The sequence below is a fragment of the Notothenia rossii genome (genome assembly GCF_949606895.1).
Source record: "Notothenia rossii genome assembly, chromosome: 3".
Taxonomy (NCBI): Eukaryota; Metazoa; Chordata; class Actinopteri; order Perciformes; family Nototheniidae; genus Notothenia; species Notothenia rossii.
The window spans coordinates 71,070,587-71,090,839 of record NC_136901.1 but is presented as its reverse complement, the minus strand read 5'-3'; the positions used below and the strand labels follow the sequence as shown (position 1 = coordinate 71,090,839).

Here is a 20,253-nt window from a genome sequence, read left to right as displayed (position 1 = left end):
AAGAACAATTCAAGTTGAGCATTAATTATTTTAAAAATACATTTTGTTGTGAGTGAGGATATTTTTTAGACCAAGGTCTTTTGAAGCCATCTGTGTGAGGACATTGTGGTATTGTATCTCTCCTAAGAATAAGGGAGGATGTTTATTCTGCTGTGTATGACCGACATAAAAAGGGAGGGGAAGTGATCATGTAGATTTGTGTTGCATCACACGTCGCCAGATAACTTACTTGCTGAGGGTGAGGGTGAGGGAGTCTGTTGCTGCTCTGATCTGGTTTTGTGCCTCCACATGGGTCATGTCCTCTGCATTAGTGTCGCTGATGGACACCACCCAGTCTCCCACACCGACACCAGCCTGAGCTGCCTTCCCACCCGGGGTCAGCTACAGAAAGGAAACAAGGACAGAAGACAGAGGTACATGAAGACATGGTGTTGTGACAGTTGCATAGATGAATACATGCCCCAACAGGCAGCTTCAGGGATTGAAGCGCAAAAATAAAATCCCAGTTACTATGGGCCAAATACTGCGATATTTGAATTCATCCTAGATCTTGTTCTTTCAGGGATATGAAAATAATCACAATGTAACGTAAACTGCACATTTGCCTCCTTTTCAAACAATGTTGTCATTATAGTCATCAGGTTATGTCTGAAAGAGAAAATAATTTCCAAACCAAGAGGGAAAAAAAGTACTGAAGTTGTCAGTGTGTGAATACATAACATACAATTACCCAAGATAAATCATCAGTTCAAAGCAAAATGCAGGACATCTCAACACACTGAAAGTCATGTTCAGTTGACTTTTTGTCTGTTGACGGCTTTTAATAATGAGCCCAGGGAGTCTGCGTGTCTGCGCCTGACAGGCCAGCCAAGATATTTCACTCAACACTATCGGGAACACGCATAATGCGTCATCATGATGTCATCAGCCATCAGCGTATGATTTGCTGCAGATGTGACTATGAAAGGAACTCCTGAAAGCTACAGACAGCACCATATGTTACAAATAGTCACATAATTTACTGAAACAACCCATCGCGACAGGTAAGTCTCTGACTAGTTTCTCTGACAAAACAATGATCTCATCCTCTCAGACGTCCCGCAGTCTGCTGACATCTTGAGTCAGAGCAGAGGCCTGGAGTCTTGTTACAAACAGGAAGGACTTGACTTCTACATAGGTAGTTAATGGTTTTCTTCATGTACAAGATTTTGTTTTTTTTAAAGGATATGGCAGTCAGTGTAGTCTAATATACAGAACAAAGATGCCAAATCGTGTTTAGTAAGAGCTTAGTCAGCCAGCCTCTGCGGCTTAATGAAACTTGAAACTTGTGATAGCTGGATTACAAAGTGTTCGGCATCAGATAAGGGAGCGGGTGCTAGCATTTCTGGAGAAAAACCTATTAGGATTACTCTCTGATGTCATGGATCCCTGCAAATGTTAGCTCATCAAAAGCTCAGAGGACTCTGCGGTTCAATCAATGGTTTTCTGCCATGTTCAGCAAAGCTATCCCACTTGCCGCTTTGATTCTGCACATTAAACATAAACACTTGTGTGAGCAGGGTAATATGCTCTGTAAACCGATGACAGCTCAGGCTGAGAGACAAATGCGCACCCGACAAAGACAACAAAGTTAAAGCCTTGGATCAAAACTAAAATAAGGAAGAAATACATTCCTCAGGGGCAATCCAAGCTACACTTATTTTACAGCCAAGTTCAAACATCACCATAATTGCCTTTGATTTGCACTCCCTGGAAGCAATTAGAGGGGTTAAGAAAGACATACTTTCTCCAGTTAAGGAAGAATTTAAAAGAGCTTGAACAGCGTACACTGGAGAAATACAACTATGACATGGATACAAGTGACGCATTCTGAAAAGGGGCCCGGCCTGACATAATGCCACTAAGGTTAACTACTGAGAGCCGCAGAACCCTTTTATTACTAAACTGGATTGTAAAAGTTGAGCACCTTATCATTTACCAAAATAAAACAATGCCTTTAATAGAGTTTAACAACAACAACTATGCAGCCTAAGCCACAGATGCACTGTGAAAAGCCTCAAGGGAGCTTTTCAAGTCTAGCTGAATCTCTGTTAAAAAATAAAAATGAGGTGTTAAAATGTTAATGGCGATAGAGGCGTAGAAAATGACCAGAAATCACACTATTGTATGTAATCTTTTCATAAAGAGTAATAAAAAAGTCTTTATGAAACTTTAATTAAGCAATAAAAGCTTTGCAGGTCAACTCTGAAGTGGGGGTGGGAATATGTGTCTGTGGAAAAAGCAACACGTGTTCTATTTATAATAAAATAACATTGGAAATACACACGGGAGAAGACTAAAATAGAAACAACTATAAATAAATGAGGAAAAAAATGATATAAAGGTTTTAATATAGAGAACAAGGGGTCATTGAATTGTTTGATAAAATAAAAAGAATGAGTAGATGTTCATCATTTATACCAAGCACCACTGAAGCTGTTCTTACTGAGACATTTTATGTTGGTTTGGCCTTCAATGTATCCCCTGTCTTTACTCTAAAATACCATAATTGAATATTCATAATCTAAATCTAAACTTAAAAGAAACAGAATTACATACAGAAGTCATACAGATTGTGGATTTCAAATGTATGTGCATGTGAGCTGGGTGACTGATGGACGCAGACACCTGTGCTCCTGGCTCAGGTTCAGGGTGCAGCTGCTGCCTCACTTGAGAAGGCAGCAGTTAAAGTTGCTGTGCTCAGACCTTTGAGTGGTAGGGGGCGGATGGAAACCCTATACCCCCCAAGCAGTTTGTCAATACAGCGAAGGACAGTGGAAAACATGTTCCTGAATGCAACACACTGCACTGAACCTCAAACAACTACAGATATGACATGATGGAGCAGCCATGGTGCACGATAACATCATATAGCAGCAATGGCTTTTATTTGGCTGTTTCCTCTGACTCAAGTAACACACAAAAAAGAAAACTCTTAAAGTGTTTGTTGCAAATATGATTGTAACTCGCCTCACACTAATGGCATGATGTTTATAGATCAAAAGGTATTCGCAACCACAGGGTTAGCTGAACAGTTAATGGCGTGTTTCAAGGCCTTTTGGCAGAGCACAGCACAAGAACTGTTTTGGTATGTTATCATATTTCAAAGTATGAGCCAACCTTTCAAAATGCAGCATCTTGAATTCAACTTTGAAGTGCTTCCCTTGACTGACCCTACAGGTGAGCCAGGACCTCACACTCGCTCCGGGCTGGCTGTTCTTGTTTTTGGTTGAACTAATAATGCACTAGGATTTATCTAAAGCTGTAGATATTCTGGCCATGTAACTCTGCCCCCAGCTCACTTTTATTCTTTCCACTGCTATTTGGGGGCCGAGAGACAGTCTGTCCTTCCATCCCTCACACAGCACAGCTGATGCAAAGCCATAAATATCCCTCTGAGAAATGGAAAACCAAACCTTCAAGTATGTAGTCCCCCTGAAATGGCTGCAGTGGAACACCTAGCCCTTACTCACCTTAAAACACTACTGCCCCGATCACAACATTAGACTTTCACATCCAACTAGCCACGAAATAAATGCTCCCTGCAGGTAATCTATCAGTAAGTACTGAATTATTAATTCCCCCCTCTAACAGGGCCTCCTGTGGGGGGAGTATGTGTGTGTATGAGAGAGGGGGAGTCTTTAAAGAGTACACAAGTGATAAAGTAACAGATGGCCTACGAGCCAGGCGGAGACACATGCAGAGATAGAGGAATATAAGACTCGATGACACATCCAGATGTACTGGTGGACAGACAGATTATTGACTTGACATCATCTATAATTTCCTCCCAGAGTTTGATTTCAGGGTAGTGGTATGTTTTAAATGATAGAAACCAGATGGTACGCAGGAGGCTGCGCTATGGTATCATATTGTTTATGGAATCACGATGGCACGGGATCTGGGACAGATATATGAAGAAACTCCTCAGGAGTTCCTGCCCCAGACTGGGAGAGACTCAATGGAAACCCCAATGAAACGGCCAAATGTCAACATCTTGCTTCCTATATATGACGATCACAGGATGTCGGTGCAGACATGTGGAGAGATATCATTTTACTTAAGTATAACTCAGACTTTTGAAAGTCATAGAAGTATTGAGAAATTCAAGAAAACAAATTGGCACAAGGTTGTTTAGGAAAGGGTAAAGACAAAGTAGGCTATTTCTGGAGCGAGGATCAAACTAGCAACTCTGACTGACTGTCTTAACTTTTTCCGAGGCAGCTTTCATAGACGCTCGTAGCTTACGCAACGTTTAACCCTTTCATACAAAAATATATATTTTGTGTTCAAGTATAATGAGGTTTTAACAGACAGTAACCCTGTGTTACAAACTTGAAGCTTGAAATGTAACGTTAGTAAAGAAAGGCATCATGAAGCCTCGTTGTTTGGATCCAGTGTTTTTAGAATTGGACCCGTAGTAAGTATAAAAGTCAGGATTTTTCTGCTTCTTCATATTTGCCAATTTTTTCAGAAAGGTCTCTCACAAGTCTCGAAACGTAATAGAAGTGCAATACTCAATTCACTTGAGTACAACTTGCCAATAACAATACCCTCCCAGCCCTAATAGAAATGTCTATTCACCAGTGCAAAGCAACATTCAAATGATGTTCATCTGAGGCTGGGTCGAGGCTGTACTGACTCACATGGCTGTTTCCAGTATTACTTTGTCAGTTAGAAATGGATACAATGGCATCGCAGTCATTAAACTAAAAGAGAAAGACATTGCTTTGTCTTTCTTTAGATTTTTCTTAATAGCATGGTGAAGGGTCAAGAGCATTTGGAGTGACTTAACTTGTTATAAGTGTTCATACATCTGCTATCTCAAGGCAAAGAAAATAAAAAGTAGGATATTAATACTAAAAAGAGTTGAATAAAAGCAGATGTGGTTTGTTTTTTAGGATAAATGGGTGTATACATGTTATGCTAAGGTCACAAAAGAAAGGTTTTCCTCAACAGTTTGTCTTGGCATGGTCTCCTTTCCTCTGATCTCACTGAAAAACGATTACAGTTTGGGAGAGTCCTGTCATATGCTTGGCAAAAGTGAGTGTGGAAGACACATTGGACACAGAAAGAGACAAGAGGATTGTCTGTTGGCAGCGACCGGGTGGACACGAGAAAAATCCCAGGAATGCTGAGAAAGCATAGCTCTCCAGGCTCGCAGACAGAGGAGGAAGGGAAAAAAAGAGCGTTCTTGGAGCATGGAAACCTCTATACCAACTCAGTCTCACACACAGGAGCTAAGACGTCTCAAAACTTCCAAAATACAAAGATCTGCCACCCACCATATGACAAACTCAAATTAATTGGTTTTATTTAAACATGAGCTTTAAATAAATGCAATCTCTTTGCCGTTTTTCACCAGCATTTTACTGCCTTTTGTCCTGTCACTCAACATGTTCCTCACTGGGCTAATGCTTTTTACCTAATGTCTGGATTCTTATCTCATTAGCTACATACCAGCAAAAAAAGACCACCCATTACATTTGAGCCAAGAGAGTTCAGGCCATATTTTCTTCTTCCCGGGGACTGTAAATCTTTGAGGTTTACATCCCCTGGTTGTGTCGTTTCATCCTCTGTGACTGTGATTCACAGTCCAGTCTTTTATGACTAACGCAAATCATGGCACTAGTCCCTAAGAAGTATAAAGAGAGAAACCCTGTCATATCTTTAACTTCTGTAGCCTGAGGTCTGGTGGACTGCTGGAGCACACCTCAAAAGGTATTCACCCAGTGACCAGTCAATAATGATCCAGTCCTAGAAGTACACTACCAAAATGCCAAAGAGACTGGAAAGGAAAGGCAATACAGAAAAGGAGAGCCACATTTCTGTCAGAGGAAATAACCAGCATGTGTAATGTACCTGGATTGCAGAAAAACTGGCCACCTGCACTGGCTGATTATTCAATCTATTAACACAACTGCTGAAATTCAACCTACTACGCCTTGCCAGTCCTCCTATTCAAGTCCTATACACACTAATGATCCCGGTTTTCTTCTGGGCAATTAGTCAGATGGGGTTACACATCTGTTTGCTCTTTTATGAGTGGAGGAGAATGTTTGTTGTCATGAATCCAAGGGGAACATTGTGTTTTAGACTCAGATGCCTGCCAGGGAACAGGACATGTACTAACAAGAATGGTGATAACTGCTGCCTTCGCCACAAGATGACATCAACTTTACACAGACTTCATGTGATGCTACCATGGAGACCCTCTGGACTCTGTTGGTCATACAAATCAAACCAAGATTTTAAAAAAGGGCATCATGCGTTCAAAGCTTTTTATTTGGCAGCTACAAAAAAACGAAATAAAAGAGTTTGAAAGAATGTGGAATAACCATGTGAGGCCCAACCCATTTTTCATTACCTTTAACTCTTAAATATCTCTTTAGTTGAACATTATTGATAATAGGTCAAAGGTAGCAATATAAAAATGTCGTCAAGGAATGAGTGCTTAGTAGAATGTCAGTTCTGTGTGCGCAATTTGCTGGCAGCAGCAACGTAGGAATGATTTTATGTGTGTGCATGTGTGTGTGGCTGCACGAGGGAGACTGTGTTTGTCAGGCAAAGTAGCACTGCACTTATAAGGCCTGGAAAGTGGTTGCTGCTCTCTTCAATAGAAACAGTTTGTAGAGTATCTCAAATGAATTCAGTAAAACAGCAATGACCTAACATGGAGAGTAGAAAGCATTGCAAAACAAACAGCATGTGCATGACCAATGAATTATTTCAATCCAAATGTATTGCATCTTAAGATCCACTGGATATGGGTTGCTATATTCACCATAACAATGTGAATGATATGAACATGAACAAAACAGTCTCCCATACTACGCAGGCCAGAAAAGATATGACCAGGTAGGATCATTATGTGGAGCTAACAACAAACGCTTGGAAATATTAGGCTTTTATTTAGAAGCTTGGACATAAATTACTTTACAGGATGATCTTTCACCCAAATGCTCGGAGTGTAAATTCATCAATGCTAACATATGCGAGGAAGTACAAAGCTGACAAACAGTTTCTTACCCTAGACACGGTGAGGGGCATGCTGAAGTCCTTGCCACCCTGCAGCCTGAAGCCCCAAGGCGCCGGGCCGCTGAGGTTTACAGAGTATATGTTCATAGCCTTGGGAAAGAGAAAAAGAGGAAACATGGTCTTAATTAGTCAAAAAGCCTGGAAGAAAATAGGTTATTTTCTGCTCCATCCTGCCTGTCGGGTGCATTCATTTCCAAAACAAACACATACATTCCATAGAGAAACTGGCATCAATTGTTGTTGGTTTTGTTAGAGAACATAATGTTAAATGTGTGAAAATATTTTTCTGCATTATCTTTGTTACAAAAATGCATTAAATGTGTCAATTTTGTAATAACATGTCACAAGGCAATAAAATACTGCATCGGCCCCTGGGAAATAATGTTCGTACACTTATTAAAATACAAACTAATAGGATGAAATCCTTTGCGTCATACTGTAATCTTCATAGCTTTCACAGACGGCCAACTCAGTGTCAAACATAAACAATACAAAAGAGTACCACCGAACATCTACTGGACAATACAAAAGTGATTTTATTTATTTTAAGAAAAATTCAACCATTTCAAGTGAGCCAAAATAAAACATTTGCCCACAATATGCACACTTTTTTGACATTTATTTGTATTTGACATAGTTCACAGACATTTGCGTAGCTTTGAAACCATGCAAACAGTTTGAAACTAACTTCAGCAGAACTGATCAGAGGCATAGAATGGCAAGTCACTAAATAACGAGGTAATTTAAGGAACCAGAGGCAACTTGAGACATCAGGCTACGTCACTTGCAAGTTACGGCTGTACAAGTGACCTCTGTACCTGCACCCTAACACAAATCTTGCTCCTCCTCCCAAACTCTCCCAGGTGTCATCACCCTCCATGACACATAGCTTCCCAAGATGCCACCTATGCAAACCTACCTTATCCTCAAGGGGTGGCTGATAACCCGATGCTGGGAGAAAGTTAGAGTCAGTAAGCTAGGGCAAGCAGATTCTCTCTCTGTTGGCAAACCCTACCCCGACACTGTCTTTGACACAGGCGAGCCCTAGCCTCCGCTCACTCCTCAGAGGCTATATAAGGAATGTAAAACTACACCAAACTATTTCAGCCCAACACCCGCATGAGTCACAGAGAGAGAGGGGGGTAGAGGTATCGTCAACTACCCCTATATTCTGGCAAAAGCCTACAACAGCAGAGTCAATGGATTTGTTTTTTAATAAAGTGTACTTGAGAAGCAGCAGACGGCCACGACTGAAGCTTTTGAAACTCTACATTCCAATGCAGGGCATGAAGCAAAGTACAACCAAACTAGCAATTACATTTTAACATAAAGTTCTTAAGTAACAGAGGGGCTTAAGTATAGTAAAAACTGAAACTGAACTCATACATAATAGACAAAAATAGCATAAAGGTATTTTTCAAACGTATTGTAAAAAGCAACCAGCCAAGCTTCCCTTTTAACCCCATCCACAAAACCTGCAAAAAATGTTAATTAAATAAAAACAATGATCAGTTTTAATCTGTGTCTATTTATTTTGTCTATGTTCAAAACTAAATGTCAATACACTTTCTGGATGGCATAAACAGTCCTTATTACCAAACTTGGATAAGTTGTTGTCTCTTTTCCCATGTTACCTCATCTCACCTAATTTTTATAATGTTTGATAAACTTAAAAAATGGGGAGGGGGGGGGAGGGGAAAAGCTATAGCAACTACAAGTAATGAAGGGTACATTTCAAATGGATCACTTTGTTGTTTTAAGCAGATTATAATAAAGACAGTTACTGCATGAAGACTGGTGCAATTTGGTTAATTAAATACCAACCACATCAACCCTAAGCCAATAGCCGACATAGAGCAGCATTGCCTGTGGTACTCATTCAAGCGACGGGGTCCCTGTTTATGGTAGCCCATTGCTATTAATAATATATGGTGTCCATGTTATATTTCTATATGAACTAGTACTTTTAAGAAATTAGACACTTATTTTTTGAAGGCAATCTATTTATAGACTTATTTATCTTACTTTTGATTGATTCAAGTGTGTCCAAGATATTGATTTTTATCAGGTATTTAAAGACTGCTAAACCACTGCAATGCAGAACTTGAAATAAATCATTCACATTCACTATGGAAGTAGCAGGAAAGGACAGGAAAACTGTCTTTAAGTAGTTAGACCGAAGGTGGTTCAGAGCAGCTAGCCGAAAACCATAAAATGTAAAGTTAGGACAACACAACCCATACAAAAACTCAAACTGTGAAAAAGTTGGCTTTCAAGTTATTCCTACTCACGAAGGAATGCATTCACATGTCTGGATATATAAAAGCGCTCACCTCTTGTCCTTCGATGTGTTCTCCAGACATCGCGAGTCAGTCTAGTGGATAAAAAGTCAATCGGTAAGTAGGCTAACTTTCGCACTTCCTTAAAGCGGACGTCAGGAAGCCACCGTGGTTCCCTTTGGTTAGCTGCAGGATCATTTCCCTCACATTCCTTTTAGAAGGACTCGGCTGAAACGTCAGAAGTCACATGGGCAGCTGCTTCATTTCATATTCGGGCTATTAACCAGAAGAGGCCGTGCTTTGCAGACATTTCAGCTGTTAAACCATGTAGAGCCAATCCATATCCATCATAATGACTTTAAATACCACTTTGAATACAAAAATGGCTTCTTGTTTTTTGAAACTATGTATCATTGCACAACATAAACAAATAATGAAATATGTGTTCTTTTTCAACAATAACTGGACTATTTAGCACAGAATTCTGAGTTCACCAAACATAGGTATATCGTAATTTCAACCGCATTTGTAATGAATAATAAGCCACAGGTGCGTGCGATAAACTACTGATTAGGCAGCTTTACCCTTATGTTACCTCCAAAAGTAAAACAAAAACGAAATTTGAACAGACATTTTATTTTGCTTAAAATAATTATGCTAAATAAATAGTACAACATAGCTCAGCATCACCTAGACCAGCATTGCAAAATTGCTGGTCACCACTTTCTGAAAAGGCAACCTTTAAAGGTTTTACCCGTTTAAAAAAAAATATTTTCTATATTAAATGAGTATAACTGCTTATTAATACTAATAAAATAAAATAAAACATAATGCTGCACTTTAAATAGTATTTTAAGAGGTATTTCCTTCTTAGTTTGGTTATGGATCTGTGTATAAGTCAATGCGGTTTCTTTGTGTTCTTTATTTCTCTATGACACTGGAACTATACTTTATTTCCATTTTTTTTTTATGACGAACAGTAACATGTCCCATTCATAGATTATATGGTCCATTCCCTCAATATTTATAGGAGTTAGGAATAATAAGTAAGGTGTTTATAATGTGCAGTACAAGTAGGCTACTGTTATCTTTTAACTATTTAATTGGCTGATGAGGTGCATTTCGTGTATACAATGTGACTAATATGCTATATAAATATATGTTTTGTATGGCATAGTTCACAGCAATATTTAAATCCTCCTTTAAGATCATGTTGTGTAGCTTTTGTGATCAAATGCATCTCAATGCCTGGTGGCTAAAAATAATGCATGAGATAGCCAGCAGATGGGGACAAACTGCAACAAATGTGAAATGGTACCTTCGGGGTGCTGCCCTGCTCCATCATCACAGTGCTGAACAAGTGAAGAAATCATGAATCATCAGTGAAGGCCTAAAGTCGAAGCTAAAATCTTGCAAAACAGGTTATTTCTTTGTGTGCCTAGTTTCCTACCGAACACAATTTGGAATACCTAGGATTCGAGTAAGACATTCAAGTTGTTTGTATTAACGCTGCAGAACCGGTGGCCTAATTGGAGTGCTTTGACGTTAGCTAGCTAAACCTACCAAGCTCAGTGAAACTTGTAAACACTTTTGTGAAAGATGGCTGACAACGGCGTACACCCGACTGAAGAGGACCCAGCTGCAGCTTTCCTGGCTCAACAGGAGAGTGAGATAGCCGGGATCGAGAACGACGGCGAGGGGTTTGGGTCTCTCGAAGCAGCGGAGGACGAGCAGCCGCCTCAGCCGGAGCCGGAGCCCGAGCCGGCGGCCAACTATGGCAAGTTAGAGCTAATGTCAGCTTCGGCTAACAAGCTAACAAAAGCTAGCTATTATGAATAACGTTGAACTGATAGTAAACGTCTGTTAGGAAACAATGACCCCATCCCTATACATTAACAAAACTCATTAGTTGGTAGTGAGGTTGTGTTATTAAGCGCATTTTCAATACAACTAATTGTAAGTTAGCCTTGTAAATAATTTAGATAGCTGACGTTCGTTTGCACACCGACAACGCAACGTCACTTGAATAATTCCACAGCACATTCTGCTTTAACATTAGATACAGATGATAAACTGTCAAGATTCAATATATATTATTGTCATATATACAGTATAACAGGCAGTTGCACTGACATTCTTACGCTCAGCTCTCCACACCTAAATATTAAGAAGCTATACATACATACATATAAACAAACAAACAAACAAACAAACATATAAGCTAGCATATAAGAAATGTTAAATATATAAGCTGACATAAATGAAAGCATTCCAGTCCTGGATAAAAATGCTTGATGTGCTGCATGATTAATCTAAAACGAAATAAGATATATTAAAAGCAGGCTAGAGTATGGTGTATAAATATATCAATATGCATAAGAATATATGGGTATAACAGTATTAATATGAATGTAACAGGATGGAAACGGTACAGTGTGTGCTATATCGTTAGTGCAGATGGTCATGACTGAGATAATGTGAGGGAAGGGGCAATATTCAAACACTGTCTATGGTCGAGAAAGAATGAATGGTAACCAGTGGTGTAATGTAGTGAAGTACATTTACTCAAGTACTGTACTAAAGTACGATTTTGGGGTCCATGTACTTGAGAATTTTGATTTACTCTTCTTCAATTTGTGAGCCGATATTGTACTTTCTATTGATGAACACATTAATGCAGCAATAATTATTCTCCAGTAATTAAGATTCTAAAATGGGACATTTCACACAATAAGTACTTTTACTTTTTGTACTTGAGTATATTTTGATGCCAATACTTTTGTACTTTTGCTTGAGTAAAATATCTAAGTACTTCTTACACCTCTGATGGTAACAGTATATAGCAAACGTTATTGTTGATTGAGATAAATTATTTTAGCTAAGTCGACTGTAGACTTCTACCGTAAAAACTTGTTCTGTTTCCTGACAAAGCTGCACTGACAACATGAACGTTAGTAGCCAAACAGGTGCCGCTGCATTTCTCAGGTCTAAGTTTATCTGAGGAACAAAGTGACACTGCCATACTAGCGACCATTAGTTAACCCAAATTATGAGGAAGGTTAGCTAACACTAACATATACTTACTCTTTCCTGTCAAAATGTTAGACGGTTTCGAGGACGAGCCTGCCACAGTGAATGGGGACATGTTTGAGGTGAGCTTAACGTGCATCTTTAAACTTATTATTCCATTATATGTAATTATTGGCAACATATATATGTTTGTAAGTGTGGTTTGGTTTAAATCTGAACACCATGAAATCAATAAGGAGACCTTCCCCGTTTTGTTTGTATTGGAATTACTTCATCTCATGCCGTGATGGATTTACAGTATTTTAAATTAAATAGACTGTTGTTTATAATGGAGCAAATGTTTGATGTCCTCTAAAAGGAGTCCAATGGCCCGACTGACAGCTATGCAGCCATTGCCCAGGTGGATATTCAGAGGCAAGAGCCAGAGAGTTTACGCAAGTGGAGGGAGGAGCAGAAGACACGCCTTGAAGCACTAGGTGAACAAAGAATGAATCGTACTGCGTCCTGCCCTTCCTACTTAGGCTGTAATGAGTCCCTGTGATTTAGTCTTTTTGCAGTTTACCTTATTAAGACAAATGATGCACCCTATCTAATTGCGTGAAACTAAGACCTTATAATATGTCGGATATTTTAGGTTCCTCTCCTGAGGACTCTGACTATGTTGTTTTTCTTTGCCTTTTCTCCTTAAAAAGACTTGGCTTCCAAGACAGCAGAGGCAGAGTGGAAAGAGAAAGCTAAAAAGGAGCTGGAGGACTGGCATGTACACCAGAGTGAGCAGATGGAGAAGAACAAGGCCAACAACAGGTTAGTGTCAGACGCCTCCCCAGTTAAGGTGCACAGAAATAGTGTAACATTAGGATAACGTAATCACTACACCAAACACATTCAATTAAGAGTATATTTTACTGGTATAAACCCTTCGAAACATTGTTTTACTGTGCATATTAACCGGAATGCACTGTTTTATATTTGGTATAAGACTCTACTATGTTAGGTGGGATATGTAACATTTTGGTGAACAATTTTAATGAGCTATGCAGGGAGTTAAATTAATCCTGTTGGTCAGCACCAAAGGATCAAATGTTGAAGGTCGTCGTAAAGTGTTACAGTTTTGTGTTCGAAATGATTGATAGTATTGCTGATTTAATGTGTTTATTGTTAGTATAAAACTGTCTACCACTTAAAATGTGTGTTTTAATCTGGGTCCAGTTTTTCCCCCCGTTATTCTTACAAAACATTGCACCCTCTTCTTCTCTTGACCAAGCTAACCCCGTTCTTCTCTCACACTTTCCAACAGACTCTGTCCAAGTCTAGCACGGTATCACTCTGCATCTGTAGCTCTAGCTTTTGCCAATTTCCTCTCCCCTGTGTCTGTGAAAGCGCTGACAAAAGAATCCTCTGAGGAGATATTAGTCCAAGGCTGTGTGTCCAGTAAACAAAACAGGAAGCTAAAGGGAATGCAAACAGCAAAGAGAAAATGTCATATTTTTCATCTACGCTAAAGCCTAGCCCCAAAGCACACTGTAGTTGCCTTAAGTCAGGGGTATCAAACTCAAGGCCCGGGGGCCAGATCCGGCCCGCCACTTCATTTTATGTGGCCCACAAAAGCTTGCAAAGAATATAATAAGTTTATTATAATGTTACATATCGCTTTACAGGAGAACGTTGCCCATAAACTACATGTCCCACAATGCATCTCATTTTGTGACATGCGCAATGAAGAGACTTGCAATTATTTTCCCTAGACTTCTGCTTTCAGACGTAGTTAATTATGAAGTTATTACCGTATCCGATAATAATCCAATGTAGAGGAAATAGTGTAAAATAATACATTATTTTATATTTTTTATGTATATTTATCTATGTATATTTATATAGTCTTAAAGTTACCACCGGCCCTTTGAGTGCAACCATAATTCTAATGTGGCCCGCGATGAAAGTGAGTTTGACACCCCTGCCTTAAGTGCTTCGGCAGTCTAAATGTATTTATTAGCAGCACCAGTTTAACAGTAGTGCGAAAGATTATTTTCAGTCCACCTTAAACATGTTATTCACTAATCCTTAGAACTGCTTCTCGGGCCCTAAATGTTCTCTGCTTCTTTTTGACACAACTAATCTCCTCTCTCCTTCTTTTTCCTGCTTTCTTGGCCTTGCCTGTGCAATAGGATTGCTGACAAGGCTTTCTACAAACAGCCTAACTCTGATGTGATAGGCTTTGTGTAGGTTTAGAGTTCTTACGCTTTTTTAATGTTGTTCAGGGAATTCCATATAGTTGTTTTTCACCTTATGCATGCCCAAATACTAAAATGACTTGTTTTTGAAGACCTAATTTGGTATTTTCTGCATTTGTGTGTATTGGTTACATAAGCCATTGGTTGTAAAACATAAATATGTCTCCAACAAAGTCTATGATTGGTATAAAGAGACGCATGAAGTTCTGCTGAATGTTATGCATGGTTCAATTCATGTGATTGAAGCACCATGTCTGGTTTGGAAATCGTTCTAAAATCCCTCTAATATTACAGCCCAGTCATAGCTTGTCTTTGGTGTCCCTCCCTCCTGCAGAGCATCCGAGGACGCGTTCCTGGCAGAGACCGACGGTGAGAGCCCAGGATCAGAATGGGAGAGAGTGGCCCGGCTCTGTGACTTCAATCCCAAAACCAACAAAACGGCAAAGGACGTCTCTCGAATGCGTTCTGTTCTCATCTCTCTCAAACAGACACCTCTAGTCCGTTAGAGGAGCCGGTGGAGAGAATGTTGTTCTAGAAAAATTTGCCTTTTCAGTTTTAACATCACGTTTCATCAGAAGAGTTTGTATGCCCTTTTCCATAAAATTCCTGGTATGTTTATAGGCTTTGAAAACGTCACTCCTACTTTTTTGATGCCTACTAATTATATTGAGATAATATACTCAACCCCACTCTCTTGAGAAGATGAAGGACTGCTCTATTGTTACGACATGCTTTCGCTGTTAGTTTTATCACTGCTATACTTAAGAAAGTATTGTTATTGTAAGTTAAATATTTGTATTCCCCTTTAACTTATAAACTATTATTAGGTCAGTTTTCTTGCATGCCTTTGCAAATATTTTGGATGCACACATTTAAATTGTATACGTTTGCATTTTGGTCAATGACAAACACTTATTAAGCACTATTGCGTGTTAGATTGTGACCGCTTATGCCTCTCATCAACGTTGACACAAAGTGTGATCACATGGTTGTACGATATCCCTGATTACAATATTTAACGTAGCTAGCATATGGTTATCTTTCAATTTCACAAGCGTGTGGCCTTTTTGATGTGGCTCTTGCTCCAGTTTGAATATTCAGCCAGATGGATTTCCTCTTGATTAGGCATGATTTCAGAGAAACAAGAAATTCACAACCAAAGATTTCTCATCTAAATTTTCAAAGTTAATTTGATCAACAATTTGTGCGATTTTTAATTTCTCTGATTTTCTCAGCAGAAGTTTTACGCTCCATTTCTGTGTTACACCAAGATGTTTTAGATTTTTTAACAGTAATCAATGTGTCAATTTGAACTGTACCGTCAGCACGTTGTTTCACATGTTGCCTATTTGGACATAATTAATACTGAAACAAGTGAATGTCAAAAGGGAACTGGAAAATAAAAACAGTGGAGTATGATCACCTAAATGAACGTGTCCTTGTATATTTCCCAGCTAAGACTGCTAATCATTGAAATCCAAGTTGATGATTTACAGCTATACTTTGAGGCTGGTGCAAATATCCATTTAGAGCAGGGGTATCAAACTCAAGGCCCGGGAGCCAAATCCAGCCCGCGACTTCATTTCATGTGGCCCCAGAAGAGCTCTGAAAGAATATACTACGTTTACATACGGTTACATGCCGATTTACAGAAGCACGTTGCCCATAAACTACATGTCCCACAATGCATCTAATTTTGTGACATTCTCAAGGAAGAGATTTGCAATTATTGGTCCCAGCGCCATAGAGAGAGAATTCTATTATACGGCACTGATTGGCCCTAGACTTCAGCTTTCAGACGTAGTGATATCCGAGGATAATCCAATGCAGAGGCAATAATGTAATATAAATTATAATACATTATTCTATATATATTATATATGTATTTTTATATAGTCTTAAAGTTACAACCGGCCCTTTGAGTGCAACCATAATGCTGATGTGGCCCGCGATGAAATTGAGTTTGACCCCCCTGATTTAGAGTATATACACCAATCATTTTAAGGTAAAAAAAATACATGGGAATCTGAGAAACACATTTACTGGTGCAAGGCCACACATTTTAGCATGGGTAACATTTTCTAATACAACATTTAGAGCCCTCCTAAAGGTTTCAGTTAAATGGAAAGTCTCCCAAGTGTAAAAGGCTGACATTGAGAATGGGTCTGTCTAAGAATTGGTTTAGATCTACTCATCCAGGCCATTAATACAGACACGGTTCACAATGATTGAAGTAACATGTTAAATAAAGGTTGTATAAGGAATAGATTTCCCTGATCACAGATGGGATTGTGATGCTTTATCTCAAATCACACAGGACACCAGCTTCAAATTAAAGTCTGTAATCAGCCAGGTGGCACTTTGATCATATCAGTCACAACACATGGGAACAATTCAAATAAAAGCTTCCAGAAGAGCAATAAGTATGTCATTTATATTTATCGACATTTTGCTTAAATGCTTTTAGAGTACAACAAAAGTAAAATCCAGCTTGCTGGTAAGGAGCCGATTATACTTTGTTGTTACATAGCGCAAGCCCAAAGTCAAATATGTTGTCACCATGAGCAATTCACAGTTTTCAAATGACAATAAATAGTGTTGGCATTAGCATGGGTATATCCGAACAATGCAGAAAACATAATACATTATTCATATACTTCAAATCAGTCCAATTTCCCCGTTGGATCTGGTCTGATTCCGGGTTGAATTAATAGGCAGAGGTGTGGGATGGCCCGTCTTCATTCCTTGGGTTTCATAGTGGTGGTAAAGATACCAAAAACAAGGGCCACTACAGTGAAGCCTTGGGCGAAGATTCGCCCTCTCATCGACAGCTGGGACTGTTTGGTTTTCCCAAGATTGAAGGCACGGAGGCCATAAATCAGAGCTCCAGCTGTTCCCAAACAACCTGGAGAAGACAAAGCAGAAGTGTAACAGAAAAGAAGACTGGACATGTTGAATTTAACCTAAAACAAGTTCAATGTAATGAGAAGATACTAATGTATATGACATTAGATTAATGTCATATATTAGATTAATGTCATATACTATTGCAATCCTGAAGTGCCTTTCAGTTCACAAATAATATAATAATATTCAGACACTTGCTTGTTGTAAGGGGCATATTATACAGATAAAAGATACCACTTAGACATGTTGGCCTTAATAGCTGTAAAGTCCCCACATTTAAGGGTAAATCGCTCTTTAATGCCAACTTAAAAAACATCCCCCAGTTGGTAGTCTTATAGTCATACAGATAGTTGTGTACGTTTGTGACAACATTTAATACACCACACAATAACATGTAAATATATTTAGATACTCAAAAAAATTATATAATTATATTGAGATATTTCATGAAATATGAATCATTAGCTTAACACTATTTAGTAATACCATTCAAAATGTGATTAAGACAGGGAGGGGTATGGACTTAAGGATTTCTGCAGAAGTTTAGAGATGCATATTTAATAACATTCATACTTGAAAACAAAAATGCAACATATATATATATATTTTTAAGTTTGTTTTTGTGGTTTGTGTTACCTAAACCTTGACAACCTTTTTCCAAGGGCATTGCTAATTGAATTCAAATTAAAGCACGGTCAACTTAAGCTATGTTCACAGAGCTTCAAATACAAAATAAGCAAGTCATCGATGAACGAAAATCGAATGACAACATTTGTTTTTGTGCTGACTCAAAAAGGAAGGCGTGTATTAGGTTAGCCCCTTTTTCTCTGATGTTAGCATGATGCATTACTGTTGTCTACTAGCATGATTCCATCAGTTTTGGTAGGTATAGCTTTAAATGTTATTAGATATCTTTGATTGGAGCCCACTGTAGAGTAAAGGACACGCTGTTTCTGCTCTGTGTTACTTGTGTAACTTTGCTCAGCTTGTATAACTCACCTATCGGGACGAAGGGGTTCTCCTTTGTCTTTCTCAGTAACTTTTCTTTTAGCGTCTCATCTTTGAGTTTGCCCAAAGGGTTGAAGCCATCGATAAGCGGGGGCTTAGAAAAGTCAAAGGGCACAAACTCAGGCGGAGATGATTTAGGTGATTTCTCCGGGACCGCTGTAGCTGTAGACGCCGCCATGTCTACCTGAGACTGCAATCAAAGAACTACACTTCCGGTCTTTCTTAGCACTCTGACTTCACAATAAAAGTCGCAAAGTCAGCCGTCGCCATGAGTGTCGCGAGCATTTGTATACCACCTCCTCCTGGCGTCAGTCGCCCGCAATGTGCTGTGCAAACAAACAGAAATTAAAATGTCCAACATTTCACTGTTAAATAAAGAGTACACGTCATCAGAGCAGGGTGGAGGTTCGCTTGCTCTTTTCTAACTTTGTTTAATTTATTTTTAACCATACAGTATTGGGTAATTCTCTAAATCGGGTGCTAGACAGACATATTTGCATGTCCTCACTAAGCATCATTACATATTCATTGAATATTAAACAAATCAAAAAGGTTGCTGCTAATATAATCATATGCTTGCCAACTTTAACTGAACAGAAAGAAATTCTGAAAAAATACTTGAATTAACTATGAAATTGCAATATTGACTCACGTCCCCCAGTTTGTTTCAAACCCGTCGCCATACCATTTACCCTCCTATTAAAAAGAATGGATCAGTCCATGTGTCATCTGCTTTGAGGGAATAACATCACAAATATCCTCTGAAGGAAAGGCGGCAAAGAAAACCAAGTCTCAGTATCTTCTCTTACCTATATTTCAGTTTTTTTAATTGTCAGATTAAGATTGACAAACTCAACATTTCAACTGTTAATAGTAAATAATTGTTTATTAAAAAATAAACAAGTTTTGGCAAAATATTACAATTGTTTAATGTCCTTGACTTCCATGTGGTGCCATATCTTAGCTAAACAAGGTCTCATGGCTTCTTTTTGTCAAAAACGTCAACCCCGTCACATTCAACCCCGTCATACAAGGAAATTCCTGGTAATTATTTGGATGTTGTGCCTGAGGTTGGAAAATGTGTTTTCTCAAAGGTTTAAGTAGTCCACTGCCAGATTTTATGATCAAAAAATGTTAAGACCCAAAAGGCACCCGATTCAGAGAATCACCATATTAACACTATTTAAAGTAAACCGGATAAGTGTTGTGTACCTTAAATGTTTGTAAGTGAAAATTGGAAAATAAAGATTTTTTTTTAAATCCTCACCTTCGCTGTATTGCGCGCCTTCCATCAGATTACACTGTATAATAGTGAAGGTATTACATATTTTACAAAAGTAAAAATCAATAACCTATTCAAAAGCATATTTCTTTACATTACGTGTTTTGGTTTAGACCATTGATGTGGGAGGGGTAGCACTTCACTTTACAACAGTGAAATTATTGAATATTTCAAAAAAGAAAGAACCAAAATCATTAAAAAGCATTTTTATTCAAAAATGTATGTCCCTGCTCACTCGTCTCTTCCGGCTGCAGATAAAGACCAATGAAAGATGTCCAGCAGGTTGGTCTAATGCCAGATTGAACAGGTGTATCCTACTCGTGTATTATTGGGCTTGAGGAGCAAGCCCTCAACTAAACATCTATACAAGTAAATTAGTCATTTATGTTAAACATTTTTGTCTAATTAATTAATTCAAGGCAAATTTGCAACCATAAAG

At 38.7% G+C, this 20,253-nt stretch overlaps 3 protein-coding genes across 7 annotated transcripts in view; 1 reads left to right on the top strand and 2 right to left on the bottom strand.

Annotated features, from left to right (window-relative positions):
• Positions 1-9,573, bottom strand: part of pdlim7 (PDZ and LIM domain 7) — a 30,794-nt gene extending 21,221 nt beyond the window's left edge. The window contains exons 1-3 of one of the 3 annotated variants that reach the window (XM_079669105.1): positions 9,411-9,573; positions 7,069-7,167; positions 230-381 (exon numbers count right to left, since the gene is read on the bottom strand). In XM_079669105.1, the coding sequence (XP_079525231.1) occupies positions 230-381; positions 7,069-7,167; positions 9,411-9,440 (281 nt within the window). In that variant the 5' untranslated portion in view covers positions 9,441-9,573. Of the gene's footprint in view, positions 1-229; positions 382-7,068; positions 7,168-7,996; positions 8,155-9,410 lie in introns of those variants that run through there. The other 2 variants (XM_079669107.1, XM_079669106.1) reach the window with 2 other exon arrangements.
• Positions 9,574-10,645: 1,072 nt separating this feature from the next.
• Positions 10,646-16,045, top strand: cltb (clathrin, light chain B). 3 transcript variants are annotated; one of them, XM_079669118.1, is made up of 6 exons: positions 10,646-11,133; positions 12,462-12,508; positions 12,745-12,862; positions 13,079-13,190; positions 14,552-14,605; positions 14,952-16,045. In XM_079669118.1, exons 1-6 carry the CDS (start codon positions 10,956-10,958, stop codon positions 15,121-15,123), a joined length of 681 nt encoding a protein of 226 aa, XP_079525244.1. In that variant the 5' UTR covers positions 10,646-10,955; the 3' UTR covers positions 15,124-16,045. The 3 variants fall into 3 exon arrangements, with proteins under 3 accessions (XP_079525244.1, XP_079525245.1, XP_079525246.1); XM_079669119.1 differs by lacking the exon at positions 14,552-14,605 and adding an exon at positions 13,684-13,704 and having other exon boundaries at positions 10,648-11,133; XM_079669120.1 differs by lacking the exon at positions 14,552-14,605 and having other exon boundaries at positions 10,655-11,133.
• A 597-nt stretch (positions 16,046-16,642) lies between these two features.
• On the bottom strand, positions 16,643-18,833 carry higd2a (HIG1 hypoxia inducible domain family, member 2A). The gene is made up of 2 exons (XM_079669125.1): positions 18,524-18,833; positions 16,643-17,522 (listed from the first exon to the last, which is right to left on the bottom strand). Exons 1-2 carry the CDS (start codon positions 18,708-18,710, stop codon positions 17,356-17,358), a joined length of 354 nt encoding a protein of 117 aa, XP_079525251.1. The 5' UTR covers positions 18,711-18,833; the 3' UTR covers positions 16,643-17,355.
• Between the last annotated feature and the right edge of the window lie 1,420 nt (positions 18,834-20,253).